The 18,942-nt window shown below is 55.0% G+C and overlaps 1 protein-coding gene across 2 annotated transcripts; it reads right to left on the bottom strand.

Annotated features, from left to right (window-relative positions):
* Nucleotides 1-9,320: 9,320 nt before the first annotated feature.
* DDX56 (DEAD-box helicase 56) lies at nucleotides 9,321-16,441 on the bottom strand. 2 transcript variants are annotated; one of them, XM_006736421.3, is made up of 14 exons: nucleotides 16,310-16,441; nucleotides 16,063-16,224; nucleotides 15,434-15,594; nucleotides 15,113-15,283; nucleotides 14,944-15,034; nucleotides 14,013-14,257; nucleotides 13,592-13,711; nucleotides 12,891-13,004; nucleotides 12,712-12,806; nucleotides 11,784-11,857; nucleotides 11,565-11,654; nucleotides 11,209-11,314; nucleotides 10,037-10,107; nucleotides 9,321-9,623 (listed from the first exon to the last, which is right to left on the bottom strand). In XM_006736421.3, exons 1-14 carry the CDS (start codon nucleotides 16,367-16,369, stop codon nucleotides 9,546-9,548), a joined length of 1,638 nt encoding a protein of 545 aa, XP_006736484.2. In that variant the 5' UTR covers nucleotides 16,370-16,441; the 3' UTR covers nucleotides 9,321-9,545. The 2 variants fall into 2 exon arrangements, with proteins under 2 accessions (XP_006736484.2, XP_030887196.2); XM_031031336.2 differs by lacking the exon at nucleotides 9,321-9,623 and adding an exon at nucleotides 9,631-9,808.
* Between the last annotated feature and the right edge of the window lie 2,501 nt (nucleotides 16,442-18,942).

The following is an 18,942-nucleotide window of genomic DNA, read 5'->3' as shown; positions in this document are numbered from 1 at the left end:
AATGGGGGAGGGGTGGCAACAGCAATAACCGGCCGCTTGCCCCTGTGTCTGCACCTCCATGATCAGAAGCAGCAATAGCTGTCAGAGCAGAGATCTCTGATATTTGGAGGACAGGGTTCTTTTTGCCCACTGTGGCTCCCACAAGCTGTGTGCAAGCTGCTCCCAGATTGTGTGCATAATGCCTGCCAGGGGTCTAGGAGTGCAAGAGGGTAAATGCTACTGTGCTGAGAGCTGAAATTGACCAAATTAACTGCAAATTTCCCCTGGAAGTTGCAAGCTTTCAACCAACTCCAGAGTTACAGAACAGTTACATTGGAAAGATTCTGCCAGTGCAATCGTCCAACTGCGCCATCTTCCCAGAGTCCTCTTTTCCCAACATGAAGGCTTTTGTTTTCCTCACTAAAGGGTATGTATGCAGCTGGCCCAGTACTCTAGTCTTCCTTCTTTCTCACGGCCCTACACATAGATGGGATGTCTGGAGCAATAGCAACCGTCTTGTGGTCTTGAGGCATCAAACATGAAGAAAATGGCAGGATGTATAAGATTGCAGAGGGAGTGACATCAGCAAAGTGATGGACTAGGAAGCTCCAAGCTCTTGTTTCCCCACAGAAACATTGAAAAAGAAAAGAAAACAAAACAAAACAAAAGAGTTGGGGCGCTTGGGTGGCTCAGTCAGTTAAGCACCCAACTCTTGATTTCAGCTCAGTTCATGATCTCTGGGTTGTTAGATCAAGCCCATGTTCAGCATGGAGCCTGTTTAAGATTCTCTCTCTCCCTCTCTCCCTCTGCCCCTTCTCCCTGCAAAAGACAGTAAGAACTGTCAGAACCAACCTCATGGGAGCTCTGGAAAACAATCAAAGGTCTACACAGCAAAAAGCAAAGGCTCAACCTAGAAAAATAACATCTTCAAAACAGTGGGAAAGTTTGTGGTGTTTTTGCTCACCCTTGCCCCACTCCCTCCCTGGCTTGGTGGAGGCCTTGGTTTTGATGGCAGCACAATTATCTAATTCCGTCCTTCTAATCAGAGGGAGCAGAGCCAGCCTTCTTTGCACATTATTGTGTATATATGTTCTCCCCTGTCTCAGGAACCTAAAGGGCTGATGCAAGGCACTCATCTCTTTTTTACCTGATGCAGGACTCAAGTGGGCAAAGCAGCAGCCGCTGTTCATAAAAGACAGCTGGGGCAAGGGATTATGGGTGGAGACATACAGTGGATTATCTAAAGCCCAGAGGAGAAGCTTGGAAAGTTAGGACATTCAAAAGCAGCTGTGTATACAGGGGTATTTAGAAAGCCCCATGCATGCACAGCAAAAGACAAATACTCAGAAAAGACCTGCAAAGACCTAGAGCTTTCACCCTGGCTGATCCTGAGGCTCACAGCAAGCCTCACTAAATGTTAAAAGAGAGCTCCAGCACTGAGCCAATCTGAAAAGGCGGGAAAGAAGGGGTTTGTTTGTTTGTTTTCCTGTGTGTGTGTGTGTGTGTGTGCTCATGCGCACGCGCATGCACACATTTTGTTTGTTCAGTTCCTGGTATTTAAGGAAACCTCTGCCAAATATTGGCTGAATATGAGTTAAAGGAGCAGAGACTACAGTGAACACACACAAGGAATAGTCTTTGCAAACGCAATTTGGAAAAGTATCAAAATTAACAGACTACTACAGCCTTCAACAATAAAAACAAACACAAAGCAAATGCTGGAGAAGAATCTTATTTCCAGAATTACCACATTATAATAGTCCAATGTCCAGTTCTCAACAAAAAAATGACTGTGTACAAAAAAATAAGGAAAATATGTCCATTCAAAGGAAAAAAAATAAATTGATAGAAACCATTCTCAAGGAAGCCCATAGACAAAGACTTAAAAAAGCCATCTAAAATACGCTCAATAAGGCAAAGGAAAAAGGTGCAAAGACTAAAGGAAGCCAAGAAAACCACGTATAAATGAAATGATGTTATCAACAAAAGATAGAAAACCTAGAGAGAAACCAAAAAGAAACTCTAGAGCTGAGAAATACAACACCTGGAATGAAACCTTCACTACAGGGTTCAACAGCAGGTATGAGCAGGCAGAGCAAAGAATCCATGAGCTCAAAGACAGAACAATTGAACCAAACAAGTCATGAGGAGCAGAAATTGAAAAAAAAAAAAAAGGCATGAAAAAAAGTGAACACAGTCTAAGGGACTTCAGAACACTATCAAGTAAAGTAACATATGCATCATGGGAGTCGAGGAAGGAGAAGAGGGACAGAAAGGTTATTCAAAGGAAAATGACTGAAAACTCCCCCAAATTTGATGAAAGATGTGAATGTATAAATCCAAAATGCTCAATGAATTTCAAGTAGGATAAATACAGACCCACATCATGAAAACACAATATACCAAAACTTAGGGGAAACCAGTGCTGAGAGGAAATTTTATAGCTATAAATGCATACCAAAAAAAAAAAAAAAATCTCAAAAGAAAGAAACATCTCAAATCCATAGCTTAGTTGTATACCTTACAGAACTAGAAAAGCAAGAACAAACTAAACCCAAAACTGGCAGAAGGAAGGAAATAATATAGATTAGAGCAGAAACAAACAAGATAGAGAACAGAAAACAGAGAAAATCAATGAAACTGAGTTAGGTCTTCAAAAAGAACAATAAAATTGATACCTAAAGGACTGAGGTAGACTAAGAAAAAAAGAGACGACTCAAATAATTAATTAAATCAAAAATGAGAGAAAGCATTACAACAAATTTTAGAGAAATAAAATGGGTAACATGAGCATACTACAAACAACAGATTAGATACCTCCATGAAATAGATAAATTTATAGAAACACACAGCCTGCCAGATTAAATGATGAAGAAATAGAAAATCTGAACAAACTTACAATAGTTAAGAGATGAATCAGTAACCAGAGCCTTTCCAACAAATAAAAGCCCAGGACCAGATGGCTTTACTGTGGAACTCTAACAAATATTTAAAGAAGAATTATCACCAATCCTACTTAAACTCTTCAAACAAACCAAAGAGGAGGGAACACTTCTTAACTCATTCTATGAGGTCAGCATTACCTTGATAATAAAGCCAAACAATGGCATCACAAGAAAAGAACATGAGGCCAATATCCCTTATAAACACAAATGCAAAAGTTATCAACAAAACACTAGCAAACCAAATCCAACAGCACATAAGAGGATTGTTACATCATGACCAAGTGCAATTTATCCCATGAATGCACAGGTGGTGCAACGTAAGAAAATCAATCAGTATAATAGATCACATTGATAGAATAAAGGGGAAAAGTCACATAGTTATTTCAACTGATGCATACAAGGTATCTGACAGAATCAAAGACCCTTTCATCATCAAAAACACCAGGAAATAGGGGGCATCTGGGTGGCTCAGTCGGTTAAGCATCTGACTCTTGATTTCAGCTCAGGTCATGATCTCAGGGTCATGAGATCGAGCCCCATGTTGGGCTCCACACTCAGAGCAGAAGACTCCCTCTTGAGATTCTTTCCTCCTCCCTCTCCCTCTCCTCCCCCACCACTCTCACTCTCTAAAATAAACAAACAAAATCTTTAAAAAAACCCCACACACTAGAAATAGAAGGGAACTTCCTCAACGTGATAAAGGACATCTATGAAAATCCCATAGCAAACATCGTAATGGTGAGAGGCTGGGAGTTTCCCCCTAAGATCAGGACAAGACAAAGATGCCTTTCAGCACTGCTATTTGACATCGTACGGGATGTTCTAGCCAGATCAGGTAGGTAAGAAACAGAAGGCATCCAAACTGGAGAAAACGAAGTAAAACTATCTCTATTCACAGATGACATAATCCTATATAAAGAAAATCTCGAAAATTTTTACAAGAAAGTTACCAGAGCTAATAAACAAATTCAGGGAAGTTGTACTGAAAATATCAGTTGCACAAAAATGAGTTGCATTTTTATACACCAACAGTAAACAATCTGAAAAGAAAATTAAGAAAAGAATTCCATCTGCAATAGCATCAAAGAGAATCAAGTAGTTAGGAATAAATTCAAGGAGGTAAATTACTTATACACTGAAAACTACAAAACATCACTGAAAGAAATTAAAGAAGGCACAAATGATGGAAAGACATCTCATGTTCCTTGACTGGAAGACTTATTGTTAAGATGTCCAGACACCCAAAGCGATCTACAGATTCAATGCCGTTCCTATCCGAATCCCAAGGACGCTTTTGCAGGAATGCATATGGAAACTTGAGGTGCCCCAAATATCCAAAACAATCTTGACAAACAACAACAAAGTTGGAAAACTCATACTTCCTATTTCAACAATTACTAAAAAGTTACAGTTCTCAAAATGAGTGTGGCACTGGAAGGACAGACATATAGACCAGGGATGGGCTTTTCAACACAAGGTGCTGGGAAAACTGGATGTTCATATACACAAGAATGAGGTTGGATTGTTACCTCTCACCACAGACAAAATCTAACTCAAAACGGATCAAGATCTAAATGAAAGAGGTAAAACTGTAAAACTCTGAGAAGAAAGGGGATGTCTTCATGATGTTGAATTTGGCAATAGTTTCTATGCTAGAATATCAAAAGCACAGGCAAAAGAAAAAATAAATTAGAATTCATCAAAGTTGAAGCGCTTTGTGCATCAGAGGACACCATCAAGAAAATGCAAAGGTAACCCACAAAATGGGAGAAAACATTTGCAAAACACATATCTGATAAGGGATTAATATCCAGAATATATAAAGAGGACCTGAAATTCAAGAGCCAAACCACCCACTCAATTTAGAAACGGGCAAAAGACTTGAACAGACTTCTTGCCAGAGAAGACAGTGAGCACATGAAATGTTGCTCAGCATCATTAGTCACGAGGATAATGCAAATCAAATGACAGGGCGATACCGCCTCAGGCCCATCAGGCTGTTACTAAAGCAATGGAAGATACCAAGCCTTGTCAAGGACGTGGAGAAATGGGAGCCCTCAGGCACTGCTGGTGGGAACGCCGTGTGGCAGGTCCTTAAAAGGTTCAACGTAGAACGCTCATGGCAGCATTATTCACAACAGCCGCAAGCCGGAGACAAGCCAGGTGGCCGTCAACGGAAGGGGTAAAACGTGGCGTACGGATGCCACGGACTGCTACCCAGCCACAGAACAGAATGAAGTCTGGCAAGCTCCTACACAGATGGACCTCAAAGACGTGAGGCTGAGTGCAAGGAGGTCACAGAAGGACACACCGCGTGACTCCGCGTGCACGAGGTCCCCAGAGCGGTCAGATCCACAGGGAGAGCAGAGTGGGCGGCGCCAGGGGACGGCACGGGGGGCTGGGGTTTCAAGGGGACAGAGCTTCCGTTCGGGGAGATGAGAACGTTCTAGACCCGGACGGTGGAGGCCGCACAGCAACGTGAGTGTGCTCAATGCCACGGAACCGCACACTTAAAATGACGAAGACGATACATTTTATGTATGTTTTACCACTTAAAAAAAAAAAAGATGGCAAAGGAGATGGAAGAACTTGGGCCTCTAATGGCAGAGTGATGGTCTGCAGCCTTCCGGACACCTGAGAAAGAAGCCACCCCTCGTGTCCACCCGCCATCTGGCGTCTGTCACTGCAGTCGTGTGCACTCTGAAGTCACATGCAGGGAGACCGCCGCCCCCTCCCGCCTGGCTTCCAGTGCACCCACTACTATTGCTCTGCAGGCCCTCAACCTCCCCAGCTGGGTGTCTCTGCGCGGGGCTTGCTCTGGGCGTCCAGAGGGTTTCAGCGGCATCCCTGGCTGCTGCCCAGTACACGTCGGTGGCGCCGCCCCCCAGAGGGACCACCTAAATTGTCTCTGCTCTTTGCCAGACGCCCTGCAAGTGCATATCACCCCTGGTTGAGAACCAGTCCCCCCACTTTTTTTTTTTTAAGATTTTATTGGCTTGCCAGAGAGAGAGCGAGCACACACACAAGCAGGGGGAGCCATAGGCAGAGGGAGAAGCCGGCTCCCGGCTCAATCCCAGGACCCTGGGATCATGACCTGAGCCGAAAGCAGATGCTTAACCCACTGAGGCCCCCAGGCGTCCCAAGAACCACAGGCCTATGGAAGCTAAGCCCACTAATCTGCTCACTGTTCTCCATGCACCCTGCTGGTCCCCTCCTCCCAGCTCTGCTGCGACCCCACAGGTTTTCCCAATTCCTGCCGGTCCTGCACCGCTCACACCAAATCCTCCATCAGTGGGGGGATGGTGGGGACCTCAATCACCACCCCAGGCCCCAGATGGCTTCCCTTGCTCCAGCCATCATAGCACTTGGCCTGTTGCCCTCTGTGTTTTGCTCCTGGAGGCTAAGTTCCTGGTTCCAGGGGGCAGGGATCCTTAATACGTGTAAGGGTCCAATCTAAACATTTCCGTGAACACATTAGATTGTTTGTCCCTGGAGCTCAGCAGCAGTCAGGCTGTCTGGTCCTTTGTGCCTGCTTCCTGGTGGGGCAGCCACCAGCATCTTGGGAAGCTGCTTCTCCAGGCCCTGCTGAGGTGGGGAAGGGCCTGCAGGCCCACGGAGAGGGTGACCCAGGCCTGAGGCCAGCAGAGGCCAGCAGTGTGCTTTATAGAACCCCTCCATGGACAATACCCCAGATCCCTCCCAAGAGCTCCCTGGAAGGGGCAAGTGGGCAGCCCAGACAATCTGCCCCTCACTGCTGCCTCCATAAGCACCTCTGGCCCACCTCCAGGACCCAGAAAAGATCTTAGATCTCAATACGCCAAGATGTGGGCAGGGCTAAGAACACAGAGGCCAAACCACCAAGCGGGGGCTGTCAGGATTGGAGCCAGGTGTCCAGGCCGAGTGGGGACAAGGTCTGGAAAGCTGAACCTAGATGCTTATTCTCTACTTGACAAGCATCATGTGGCTCCTCACGTTCTTACCAGCCCTGTGAGCTGGGTGGGTGTCTTCACGGGGGCCCCCGTCCATGGTGGTCCCTCTGGGCACCACCGCCTCTGGGGCCGATGAGTTGGATGGTGAGCTGTAAGACCCAAAGGAGCCCCGAGAAGGGGTCTGAAGCAGGGTCCGCAGGTGGGGGAACCGCCCCTGTCCAGGGAGCAGATGAGTGTAGGAAGGGATGGGCCTCTGACTTCACCAGAAACCAACAGCCTTGGCAACCAGCCCCAGCCTGGGGCAGCCCCACAGTCTCCACCCTGAGTCACAGAGGGGACATGTAGGGTGCGTCCAGGCTGTTGTGTCAGGGGGCAGAGTCCAGCCTGGTCAGTACATCCTTTTCGTCTTTCTCCTTTTAACTGGAAATAGTGAAGAGCCTCAGGCACCAGGGATAGTCTCAGGGAAGAGCCTGATCCTTTTAGGAGTCCCGGCTGGGCAGCAAGGCACTTGGCCCACCCCTGCCTCCAGGCCTCGCTGGCCAGGGTGGACAGCAGGCCAGAGACGAGCTTCGTGGGGTCAAGGCAGTATTAGGGACACACAGAAGAGGGTGCCCAGCCCAGGCGGGGAGTCAGCAAGACTCGCTGGAGGAGGATGCACCCCAGCAAGAGCGCGTCCAAATTTAGCCAAGATCACCCATCCAGATATCGATCTCAGATAAATAATGAATAATTTCTTAGTGTATCACAAATACTGCGTGGGACACTCTTCATCATTGCACCTCACAGATGAAGATGAGGCTCAGAGAAGGGATGGGACAGGGCTGAGCGGAGCTCGCTCACCTAGGGTTCCAGAGCGGCGTCCACTCTGTCCCTCAGCCGGGTAGCACTGGCCTGGCTTGCTTTTTGCGAGCCTCAGCTTCCCAATCTGTAGAATGGGATGGGTGTGTAGGCATTCAGGCCTCCCCTGGCAGGGGCCCTGCCCAGGACCTGCTGGCTGGGCCCTGCATGTCCCTCAGCCGGGTAGCACTGGCCTGGCTTGCTTTTTGCGAGCCTCAGCTTCCCAATCCGTAGAATGGGATGGGTGTGTAGGCATTCAGGCCTCTATGACTGGGGCGTGCACCCAAGTTTGAGGGGCACCCTGCGTAGAGCCACCCCCGGGGGCGTGGAGGCTGCCTGACCTCATGGCGTGTCCCAACACAGGATCGCTGGCGTGGGTCACTTTACCCTGCTCACAGATGAGACCCCGGGAGGAAGCCGAGACAAGTGAGGGGCCTCCCTGGTAGCCAGGCTGGGCTAGCACACTGAAGAGCTGCCAGTGTGGCTGCTCCTGGCCTGGCCGCAGGGACTGTGGGTGGGCTGGTGGGCGAACAGACACCGAGCTGCTATCCTGAGAGGGTGTCTGCCCAGCAGTGCCTGGCCCCCTCCCCAGAGGATGAGCACTGCTGTTTTCCAGGTACGCACGGCTGTGATCCACTCCACAGACCGGTGAGGCAGGACATCCTGACGCTTCCTCCCGGTGGCGGGGCGGAGAGAGAAGGCAAGCATTTGGCAGGGGCACCTCCCTGCACGAATTCCACCTGATTGCCTGCCACTGCGCCCGGAGACCAAAGTGCCTGGAGCAGCAAGCGCCCCTGAGTCACCGATCCTCAGCAGATGCGGGGGTTAGCTAGTCGGAAATGCGCCTGAGCGCTTTGTGCTCTGGGTCCAGAGATTTCTAGGAACACGGTGTTCTCCCACCCATTATCACCGCGGCTGCTGGCCTATCTGATCAGGGTGCTCCTCTGCTTGAAAACCACCTGCCCATTTCTTTATCTTCAGGCTCCTCGCCTGCCTCACAGAGCAGGTGGGACGGTCCACTGGGGACTGAAGCCCAGCAGCCTGGTGGCTCCAGACCTGCTGAAACCCCAGTGGCCCACCCGGGCTCGCTAGCAGAGCCCTGCCTGAGCAACCCCGTCGCAAACCGCGGCTACCCAGAAACCCTCAAACACAACAGGAGCGGGAAATGTTGAGACCTCACCCACCCCAAGCACTATCACATCTGAACAGCAAGCGGGAAGCACAGCCTCCTCACAAAGCCCATAAGCAGGTGACGGTAATGCCAGGACTCCGCACCCTCGAGACCCCTGCCTTCTGACACCAGGACCTGCTGGCTCAGTGAGGAGCATCCAACAGTGAGTGCACGCATCCCACCACCACGCCCGCGCATACAGAACACACAAATAAGCCTACAGGGAGCGGGGCGGGAACACGGGAGCCGGTCCCCCTGGCTCGGGGGCGGAGACGCCTGGATTTGGACGTGGAGGTATGGGGCTCCTAGCTGGGAAGGCTCACCGTCTCCGAGCTTCGGGGGAGGGAGGCTGGTCAGTCTGGCCAGCAGCGGGCTGGGCCAGAGACCCAGATGAGCTGCGGCAGCGCCTCACAGCTGACCTCTGCTGGCCAGGCGGCCGCCACACACACCAGGCAGAAAGCGTCCGGGAAGCCGTTTAATTCCCAAGGTTCCCAGGGACGGGTATCCCTTCCTACTTGCAGGAAGCCCGAGTCAGGACGGCTGGAGTCTATTAGGTGAGCAGGGCAGCACCGCGGGCCTGCTCCGGAATCCAGTCCAGCCAGGGTGGGAAGCTGGCGCCCGCACCCTGCTCGACGCTCAGCCTGGGAAGGGGCCCAGGGAGCCAGCGAGGCTGTGCAGACGACCTCAGGAAGGCACGGCTGTGGGTCCGCTTCTCTCTTTTCTGTGCCTGAAGCTGCGCAGGGGATTCTGGGTCTTGGCCTTCTGCAGGGCAAAGCTGCAGGTTAGCTGGGCGCACCAGACGTCTGTCTGCCCAGACTCAGGGAGGTGAGAGGTGTGGCCCCTTGGCAAGGCCCTGCAGGCCACGAGTCGAGGACAAAAGCTGCCGCTGTCACCATCTGTGGCCCACTAAACACCCACGTTCTTCCTCCCACCGCCTGGAGCAGAGCCTGGGCAGTGAGGACAGAAAAGCAGACCATCCTGTGTTCCTGAAGCTGCCTGGGGGTGGCCCAGGGAGTGTCCGGCCCCCACGACTTTGCCCCTCAACCCCAGAGTCTGGGGCCAGGCCTTAGGGCCTTTCCCCTCCCTCCCAAAGGCAAGGTGCGTGCGCACCCTGATGACAACGGATGAGGGAGGAGGGGAGCCCCGCAGCACGGCCAAGGCCCTGGGGTACATACCTTGACCTTCTTGGAGGCCAGCTTCTTCCGCTTCTTGTGAGGGTGGATGAGGCCGCGCAGAGCAGGGGGAACTAGAAAAGGCACAGACTCAGCAGCTGCCACGACCCCTCGCAGCCCACCTCCTCCAGCTGCGCCCAGCGAGCCGCCCCAATTCTGACCAGGGTCCGGCACACCAGCCCCACGTCCGACGTGCCCAGGGCTGCAAGAATGGCCACCGCCGGGGCGAGAGCGCAGAAACTCGGGCTAAGTCGCTCCCCTGCTGCCTTTAAGCCGGCTGCAGTAAGCACGCGGCAGAAAAGAAACATACGCATGTTTCTAAGAAAAAAAAACACTGCTAAAATACAAGAGTCTCGGGGCTTCTGGGTGGCTCAGTTGGTTAAGCGTCTGCCTTCGGCTCAGGTCATGATCCTGGAGTCCCGGGATCGAGTCCCGCATCGGGCTCCCTGCTCAGCGGGGGGTCTGCTTCTCCCTCTGACCCTCCCCCATCTCGTGCTCTCTCTATCTCATTCTCTCTCTCAAATAAATAAAATCTTTAAAAAAATAAAAATAAAAATAAAATAAAATAAAACACGAGTCTCTGTGTAATTCCTCCGGACACGGCCCGGTTACTGGTTCATCCCACACGGTACGCCTCCCCCCCCACGACCTTCCGACCCCCTTCAGGACGCCCTGTCAGCACTGTCATCTGCGGCCCCCGAGGCCCCCGGCCTCACACTCCGCCAGAGACTTCACTCCTACGGGACAGAGGAAGGGGTGCCCTGGTCCCCATGGGGCCAACAGACTCCACCTGCCCCACCCCAGCCTCAGCTGGTGACTGGCCCCATGTCCTCCTGCAGGGGCGACAGCGCCTCCCGCCCGTGCCCCCTTCCACACCCCCACGGCTGCCTGACCACTTGATGCAGCAGGAGCACCCGGCCTCCGAGCCGACTCTGCCCGCACCTGCGGCGCAGGGGTCTCCGTACTGCCTGCTTCCCGTGTCCCCAGCAGAGGGGGTCCCTGTCTCTACGGATCCCAGGGGTGCACGCCCACACATCTAAGCAGACGTGTCCCCAGCAGAGGGGGTCCCCGTCTCCACGGACCCCGGGGGCCCACGCCCACACATCCAAGCAGACGTGTCCGTGTGTGCTTGTGTGCACGCAGACCGCCCAGGCTCCGAGGTCCCGTCTGCTCACCCAGGTAGTCAGGGACGTGGCCCAGGTGAGGCTTCACCACGGCAGGGTGCAAGGGCAGGTCGTGCCGCAGCAGCTGGAGGTCCCGGGGGTTGTCTTCAAAGTACGTCTGCGGGGGAGACGGGCACACGGCAGGGTCAGTCTGCCTCCTGTGGCTCTGCGGGGGCCCTTGGGCAGGTGCGCTGTGCCCTCCCCCCTCCCTCAGGTGCCGCGTCTGCGGGGACACTGCCCTTCCTGAGGCAGCCACGCCCCACACACTCTCCTCACGGCCCCACGCGGAGCCCCCCCCCACGGCAACGTGTGCTGAGGACAGACTCCGCAGCGCTGATTCTGCGTCCGCCACGGATGCTGAGCCTCACCCTGAGCCTCTCTGAGTGCAGAAGCTCCTCCTTGATCTCCTTCAGCCTCGCCTCTCGGATGGCCTGTTTGGTCACTGAGCGCATGGCATCCTGGGTATGGACACCAAAGCTCAGGATGGGGGGCGGGGCGCTGCCCTGTCCTCCCTGTGCCTGAGTGCTCAGCGGCGGGGGTCTGACCCAGGGGGACTCCCCCACCCCCAACCACGAGATCCCACTCACCCGGCAGCGGTAGCGGAAGCCCTCGATCTCCTCCATGCGGAACTGATAGGGAAGCAGGACAGGGGCCCCGTTCTCTGTGGAGAGCAGGGCAGTGAGGGTCCCCTGAAGGTTCAGGAAGGTCTACCGGAGGCCATCTGCTCAGAGGCCCCCGCAGGCCCTCCTGGGGCGAAGCAGCCCAACACTCAGCCCACGCCTTCCCTGCGAGGAGCACGTATAGTGAAAGAGCCGGGTCTCGTGCGCAGCCCGGGACAGCTGCTCCAACACGCTGTGGCTGGGCAGCCCGTCGTCCCCTGGGTGCCCGTCACAGCAGCCTCAGAACCCGCCCACCTACCCACTCTCCTCCCCCACGGCCACTCTGGACACTCGACATCCGTGACAAACCGGTGTCTCAGCGCAGCAGCAGCCCTCGCGCTCCCGCCAAGCAGCGTCCCGGCCCCTCTTCTGCGCAATCCCACAGGGTCCTTCCCGGACCCCCAACACAAGCAGGACTGAGGCCCCTTTGGGGAGCCTCCTGGCTGGTGGGCAGCCCCACCCACGCCTCCTCTGCCAGCCGCTGCCCACAGCCCTGGAACAGCGCCAACTGCCTCAGCATCACCTCTGGAAGGCCCAGCGGGCGCCCGGACCTGGGCCTGGCAACTGGGGACTCAGGGAAGGACCCCCCCGCCCCCCACTGGGCTCCCTCTCCCAGGGTCCCTGGGAGACACCACCAGCCCCATCCCCATCTCCCAAAACCTCTTCCCCTTCCTTAGCCCTTCTGCCTCTCGAGTCCAGACCTCGGCTTGCTCATCTGTGGGGGACCCTGCCTGCCCCCATGAAGCAGGGATGAGGATGGAGCAGGAAGAAGGCACAGGGCGGGGCTGAGCGGGAGGTGCTATCTCACCGCCACTGGGCCTAAGGCATTGTGGGAGGAGAGCGCGGGGGTTCTTACCTCCGCTGAGCAGCTCCTCGATCGTGCCCAGGTGGGACTGCTCAGTGGGCAGCACGAAGGTCAAAACCATGCCCGGGTTGTTGGCTCGCGCCGTCCTGCAGGAACAGACGGCCCAGCCTGAATCTCTGGCCCAGGGCCCGAGGTCCTGGTGCCTGCCCACCACGCCCCAGCTCTCCCACCTGCCAGCTCGATGGATGTAGGCCTCAGGGGTGGGGGGCAGGTCAAAGTTGAGCACAGCAGACACGTGGTGGAAGTCTATGCCCCGGGCCACGCCTGCCTCCGGATCAGAAGCCCTGTGGGTAGACGTCCCAACATCAGACTGACCACCCCTCCTCCAGGCCAGCGATCTCAAGCCGTTTAATCAGCAAAATCACTTAGTAAAGCCTTCCACAAGATCGGAGAAGTCTAACAGGTTGAACACCCTAAAATCAGAACTATCTCAGAAGCTGAGGTAGCAGGGGTGGCCGAACCCTCGCCCTGACCTCAATGCCAGGGGAAGGACGGAACTCACCGCACCAAAGGACAACCTGAGAACCACCCCTAGCCAGACAGCCTGTTGGGCAGGCAGAGACTGGGGCTCCCGATTGCTTCGGAAACCTCCTCCTCATGGGTCACAGCTGCGTGTCCAGCACAGGCTGCACATCTCCCCTTGCAGGACGACCCCCAACAACCCACTACGTTTGGCCCTTCCTGCTGCCTCAGGGTACGTGCACGCGCGCCCTTTGCTCTTCTCCAGACTTTGGCAGCCAAACGAGGCCCCACCAGCAGCCAGGCCCCAACGCTGGACCCCTTGCTCTGGGCATCCGGTTTCACCACCTTCCAAAAGACTGAGAAACAGCCTCCCTGCAGTGCACTGGGGAAGGGAAACACCAGCACTCACCTGTCCCCCTTGGATCCTCGGCCCCGACGCTTGCCCTTGACCGGGGCCCCCAGGACTTCGGCGTCGGTCGCTATGACGCAGTCGTAAAAGCCCTGGTTGAACTGTGAAATGATGTGGCACCTACAGCCCAAGAAAGAGGAAGGCTCAGCCCCCAGAGCCAGTGGGAGGCTCCCCCCCCCGACATCATTACAACCGTCACCCTGACTCTTCCCTCTTCTCTAGCTCTGCTCCTGCATAACCTTCGTGCCTCAGCTCCTCGGCTGAAAACGAAGCAACGGCAGAAATCTCAGAGCCACGACACAGAAAGCCAGTGAGAATCGGTCGAGCCCACAGCCTAGCCTCCACCGCCCACTGAAGACACAGGAGCACCCCCTGCGTCTCCCCTTCCCATGTCTCAGCCGAGGGGTCAGGCCAGGTGCACCTGGAGCACAGCGGGAGCTCTCCATTGAGCACGCAGGTGGGGATGCTGAACTGCTCCAGGAACAGGCGCAGCCGGTAACTCCTCTCCAGAGTGTTGACAAAGAGCAGGGACTTGCCGCGGATCAATGACAGCTTGAGCAGGGCATAGAGCAGCAAGAACTTATCTTCCTGTGTCTGACAGACTACCTGGAACTGCCGCAGCTGGTCTGGCCCCGGCAGCTGGGACTCCTGGAGCTTGAGAGTCACCTGCAGGGAAAGAGCCCTGTGATCAGGAAAGAGAAGGAGACAGAAAAGGCGCTGCATGCTGCTGGCTCAAACCAGGGCACCCCGCGTCCCTTCCCACTGGGTGACGGGACAACTCAAAGTGCCCAGCCGTTACGCTGCGCAGAGGACGTACGGTTACAATGTGCTGGAGGCACAGAACAGAGAAGCACAGGGTAAGTGAGGAGGGAAGCCCCGCAGCAGCAAGCTATCAGGAGAGCCAAGTTCACGAACACAAGAGCTTTGGCCGTGCCACTCAAAGCAGCCTTTCTGACTCTCGGGGTCCCTGCTTCAGCCTTTAGGTGAAGCGTGTTTAAACCATGCCAGCAGACATCTGCAATGATGTAGCGACTGCAGACTGGTGGATGGGGGGGGGTCTTGATGACCACCAGCTTCTAGTGCCTCAGAACCAGGGGGGTGGGTGCCTGGGTGGCTCAGATGGTTGAGCGACTGCCTTCGGCTCAGGTCACGATCCTGGAGTCCCGGGATCGAGTCCCGCATCAGGCTCCCTGCTCGGCGGGGAGTCTGCTTCTCCCTCTGACCCTCCGCCCTCTCCTGCTCTCTGTCTCTCATTCTCTCTCTCTCAAATAAATAAATAAAATCTTTAAAAAAAAAAAAAGAACCAGGGGGGCTACATGTCAGGGGCCCCGATGCTTCCGTAGCGCCCTTACTGGATTATGGAGTACCAGCTCCTTGAGTGCTTGGACGTCCTCGTTAAAGGTAGCCGACATCAAAAAAGCCTGATAAATCCGGGGCAGGTGACTAGAACAAAACAGAGCCGGTCAGCCTCCAGCTCCAGGCCCTAGTGTCTAGTCACAGCTGCACACTCCCCTTCCTTACCAGAGCAGACTTTTGAGTTCTTCCTCGAAACCAAAAGAGAAAAGAAGGTCAGCCTCATCCAGCACCAGCAGCTCCAGGGAGTCTCGCAGGACCAAACTGTTCTGCTGCAAGTGGTTCAAGATGCGCGATGGGGTCCCCACAACTATGTCGGGCTTCTCCATCAGCACAGCTCTGCAGGTGGGCAACACCTCCGTGTTGGAGAGTATGCAGCAACTCACACCGCACCCCGAGCGGCCCCGTTTACTGCACACAAACCCAGCAAATCCAATCCTGCATCCCTGTGCAGGTTCACCCCTCTACGGCCCCATGGCTCTCACCCACCGCTCAGAGGCTGAGTCTTCGGTAGCGGAGACGTTAGCCACCCGGATGTCTCGAGCGCAGTAGGCAGCCAGCTGCTGGATCATGGACCGGGCCTGCCGAGCCAGCTCCTTGGTGGGCACCAGGACGAGCCCTCTCACAGCCTGCTCTACTGCAGGGCCTGTCTGCAAGAGCACAAATGACAGACTTCAGCCAGCCAGCCCGCGTCCTCAGGGCCACCTAAGGCCCCCGACAATCTGACCGAACGGTGGGGCCTTCCACCAACCCCTCACTGACTGCCACCCTCCCCAGAACAGAACAGAGGGTAGAACAGAGGGCTCTTTCCCCGGGCACTGACCCTCAAAAGACACAACTCCGCGGTTAGCACGTTACTGAAAATCCAACACCTAGAGCGCTGGACGTTCACGTTAATTCTACAAACAAAACCGGGAGACCTGCCCGCTTTTTACAGCAGGAAGAAGAAAAAAGGACGCGCTCGAGAAGACGCCAAGAAGGATGACAGCAGCGCCGCACCGGAGCCAGGCGACCCGAACCCCAGCCCGCAGCACTGAGCACAGCGGCATCCCGGGCCGGCCTTCGGGGTGCGAGGCCGGCGGGAGCCCCGGTCCCCCCACCCCGCCGCCGCGACCCACCGCCTTCCTGTGGAGCAGCAGCTGCAGCACGGGAATGGCATAGGCGGCCGTCTTCCCCGAGCCCGTGCGGGCCCGAGCCAGCAGGTCCTTCCCCTCCAGCGCCAGCGGGATGGCCTTCTCCTGGATCAGCGTGGGTCGTGACCAGCCCAGGTCGGCGACGGCCTAGGAGACACGACGCGCGGCTCAGCGCGCCGCCCCGCCGCCACCCCCAGCCACGTCGGCCCGGCCGCTCAGCACCCCCGGGTACCTGCAGGAGCCGGGGGTCGAGACCCATGTGCTCGAAGCCCAACGCCTCCGGGTCCGCCATGCCGCGACTCTCCGGGGACAGCGCGCACGCACGGCAGGAAGCGCGACGGCGCGTGGGACGCCACCACCAATCAGCTTCGCGGGCACCGCCCCCTCCCGGAAGTGCTGGAGCCTGGGCTTCCGGCGTCCGGGTGGCGCTCCGCGGCTGCGCGGGGCGCAGGGCCTGGGGTCTCCGGGAGGTGCCCTCGCTGGCCGCCGCCGCTGCTCGTGCCCAGGGGCGGCTCCCGGCTCTCCCTTCAGTCCGCGCTTCCTTTAGCAGCCTCGCCCTAGGAGCTGCGCCGGCACCTGCCGTGCCCTCCGAAGCTGCGTGCCCGGCGGGGGCGGCCCTGGGGGGAGCCAGCACGGGGTCCAGGGGCACGGGCGGGCCTGTGGGTGCCCATCAGTTACCCGCACAGCTTAGCGAACAATGAGGACCCTCGGTTCCCTGTCGCTGCCACAGCCATTCCCCGTAAACCCAGGGGCATAAAACAGCCCGCATGTATGCTGTGGTTGTGCGGTTGTCTCGCGGGGTCTCGCTGGGCTGAAACCAGAACGTGGGCAAGCTGCACTCCCTTCTGGAGACTCTAGACGGGTGACTCCTTCCTTGCCTTGCCCTTTGCCCGATGGCCCACTTCCTTCCTCCCCCGAGCCAGCGACGGAGGCTGGAGTCCTCACGTCTCACCATGGCGACCTTTTGCCTCCACTTTTAATGAACCTTGAGATGACCCTGTCCTAACCCACATAATCCGAGATGATCTTTCCATTTTAAAGTCAATCGATAGCAACCTTCATTCCCTTTTGCTTGGAAACCAGGCCTCACCACGACCATTCCCCCCCACCCCCCGCGCCGCCCCTCCGGTTTTTGTGGTAACGATGTCATACAGTCTAAGAAAGCAAGAATTTCAGAATAGAAGCAGGGTAGTATTGGGAGGAATATCAAAATTCCCTGAATGTAGCCAAACTTTCTAAAAACAACTTCCCTAGACCATGACGTATCTGTGATTGTCACACAGCAGCACGGAAATCCTCCCTGCAGCCGCCACCCGCTGGCCCATCCTCTGGCCAATGATATTCTACCTGCCCCATCAGTGGGACAAACGCCCCTTCCCATCAAACCTTGACAAGAGGAGAAACCCAGAACTTACCCACCTACTGGCAGAATCAAGATGCACTCAATTCTGTCTATAGCGGGACAGACCAAAGAAGGCTGCCCTGGCTCTCAGCGGTGGTTGCGTGCCCTCCCACAGCCAAGAACAGCCACAGTAGCGAGACAGGTTCCCTTCCAGACCTGTCCCATAGTCCCAGGGAACCTCAAGCCAGAGGCCCACACGGCTAACCAGTTCCAGGACCACCTCATTTTCCCTGGGTTCATTCTAACCTAAGAAAACTGAAAACCATCCTAAATACTCAAACTTTAGAGAATAGTCACTTATGGTTATTTCACCTCATTGGACAGTTATACAACCACCCAGAATTAGAAATATGAGGAACACTTAATTTTAAAAAATACTTTAAAAATATTAAACGTCAGGCGCCTGGGTGGCTCAGTTGGTTGGGCGACTGCCTTCGGCTCAGGTCATGATCCTGGAGTCCCGGGATCGAGTCCCACATCGGGCTCCCTGCTCGGCGAGGAGCCTGCTTCTCCCTCTGCCCTCTTCCCTCTCATGCTCTCTGTCTCTCATTCTCTCTCTCAAATAAATAAATAAAATCTTTAAAAAAAAAAAATATTAAACGTCAAAGCCTAGAAAACAAACTTTCATGTGTTTTTATAAATAAAAATAGGTACATATATGAACTGTATAGGATGTAAAAAAAAAGATTTCACCCTGTCGGTCAAATAAGTAGTGTACATGAAATAAATATGTATAATAAATAAAAGCATGAAGTAAAAAGCCAAGAGCAGGCAATTTTTTTTGTTTCTCGTCTTTTGAGAGAGAGAGCGCACAAGCCAGCTTGGGGAAGGGGGGCATAAGCAGGCTTCCCGCTGAGCAGGGAGCCCGATGCGGGCTCCATTCCAGGACCCTGGGATCATGACCTGAGCCAAAGGCAGACGCTTCACCGACTGAGCCCCCCAGGCAAAAGCAGGCAAGTTTAATACACAAGGGCAGAAGGGCAACGTACTAAGATGCTTCAGTGTAACTCTAGGGGCCAAGAAACAGGTACTTCATCTCCTCACGGGATTCCCGGCCGGTGGGCCTACGTGTCTGACCTCTGTGAGTGGCCATGCCACTGCACCCACGAACGCCCATCAGGCCAAACCCTGGCAGCAGGAGCCCCCCTGCTGACGCCCTCCCACTGCCAGTCAGCATGGCAGCCAGCAAGGCCAGGGGCCTTTCTTCCACTGCCCTCTATGCCTCCCCTCCGCCCACAACCTCTTAGTTCATTTTCAACACAGCTACTACAACACATTTTATTTCACTGGAAAAATCTGTATGAAGAACCAAATGTGGTTCCTGTGAAGAAAACATTTAGCACAGCTTAAATAAAAGTGAAGAAAAGAGGGAGGGGAGGAGGGCCCTGCTTGTGCTCGCTCCGCCACTACCTCAGCCTGGGGCCCGCGGGGCTGGAAATCCCAGGTGTCCCGGGGAAGTCCCT

The sequence above is a fragment of the Leptonychotes weddellii genome, chromosome 12 (assembly GCF_054177405.1).
Source record: "Leptonychotes weddellii isolate Sample4059 chromosome 12, ASM5417740v2, whole genome shotgun sequence".
Classification (NCBI taxonomy): domain Eukaryota; kingdom Metazoa; phylum Chordata; class Mammalia; order Carnivora; family Phocidae; genus Leptonychotes; species Leptonychotes weddellii.
The sequence above is the reverse complement of the archived record's forward strand: the minus strand, read 5'-3'. Positions and strand labels throughout refer to the sequence as shown.

What these genes read in the sequence shown, in the direction of transcription:
- DDX56 (XM_031031336.2), bottom strand. Translation starts at nt 16,369, where the DNA reads ATGGCGGACCCGGAGGCGTTGGGCTTCGAGCACATGGGTCTCGACCCC. An exon ending in GAACTCAAAAGTCTGCTCTG is followed by an intron (nt 15,035 to 15,112) that starts GTAAGGAAGGGG and finishes GTTTTGTTCTAG; the next exon opens with TCACCTGCCCCGGATTTATC. An exon ending in TGGCCTCCAAGAAGGTCAAG is followed by an intron (nt 9,809 to 10,036) that starts GTATGTACCCCA and finishes CTCACTGCCCAG; the next exon opens with GCTCTGCTCCAGGCGGTGGG.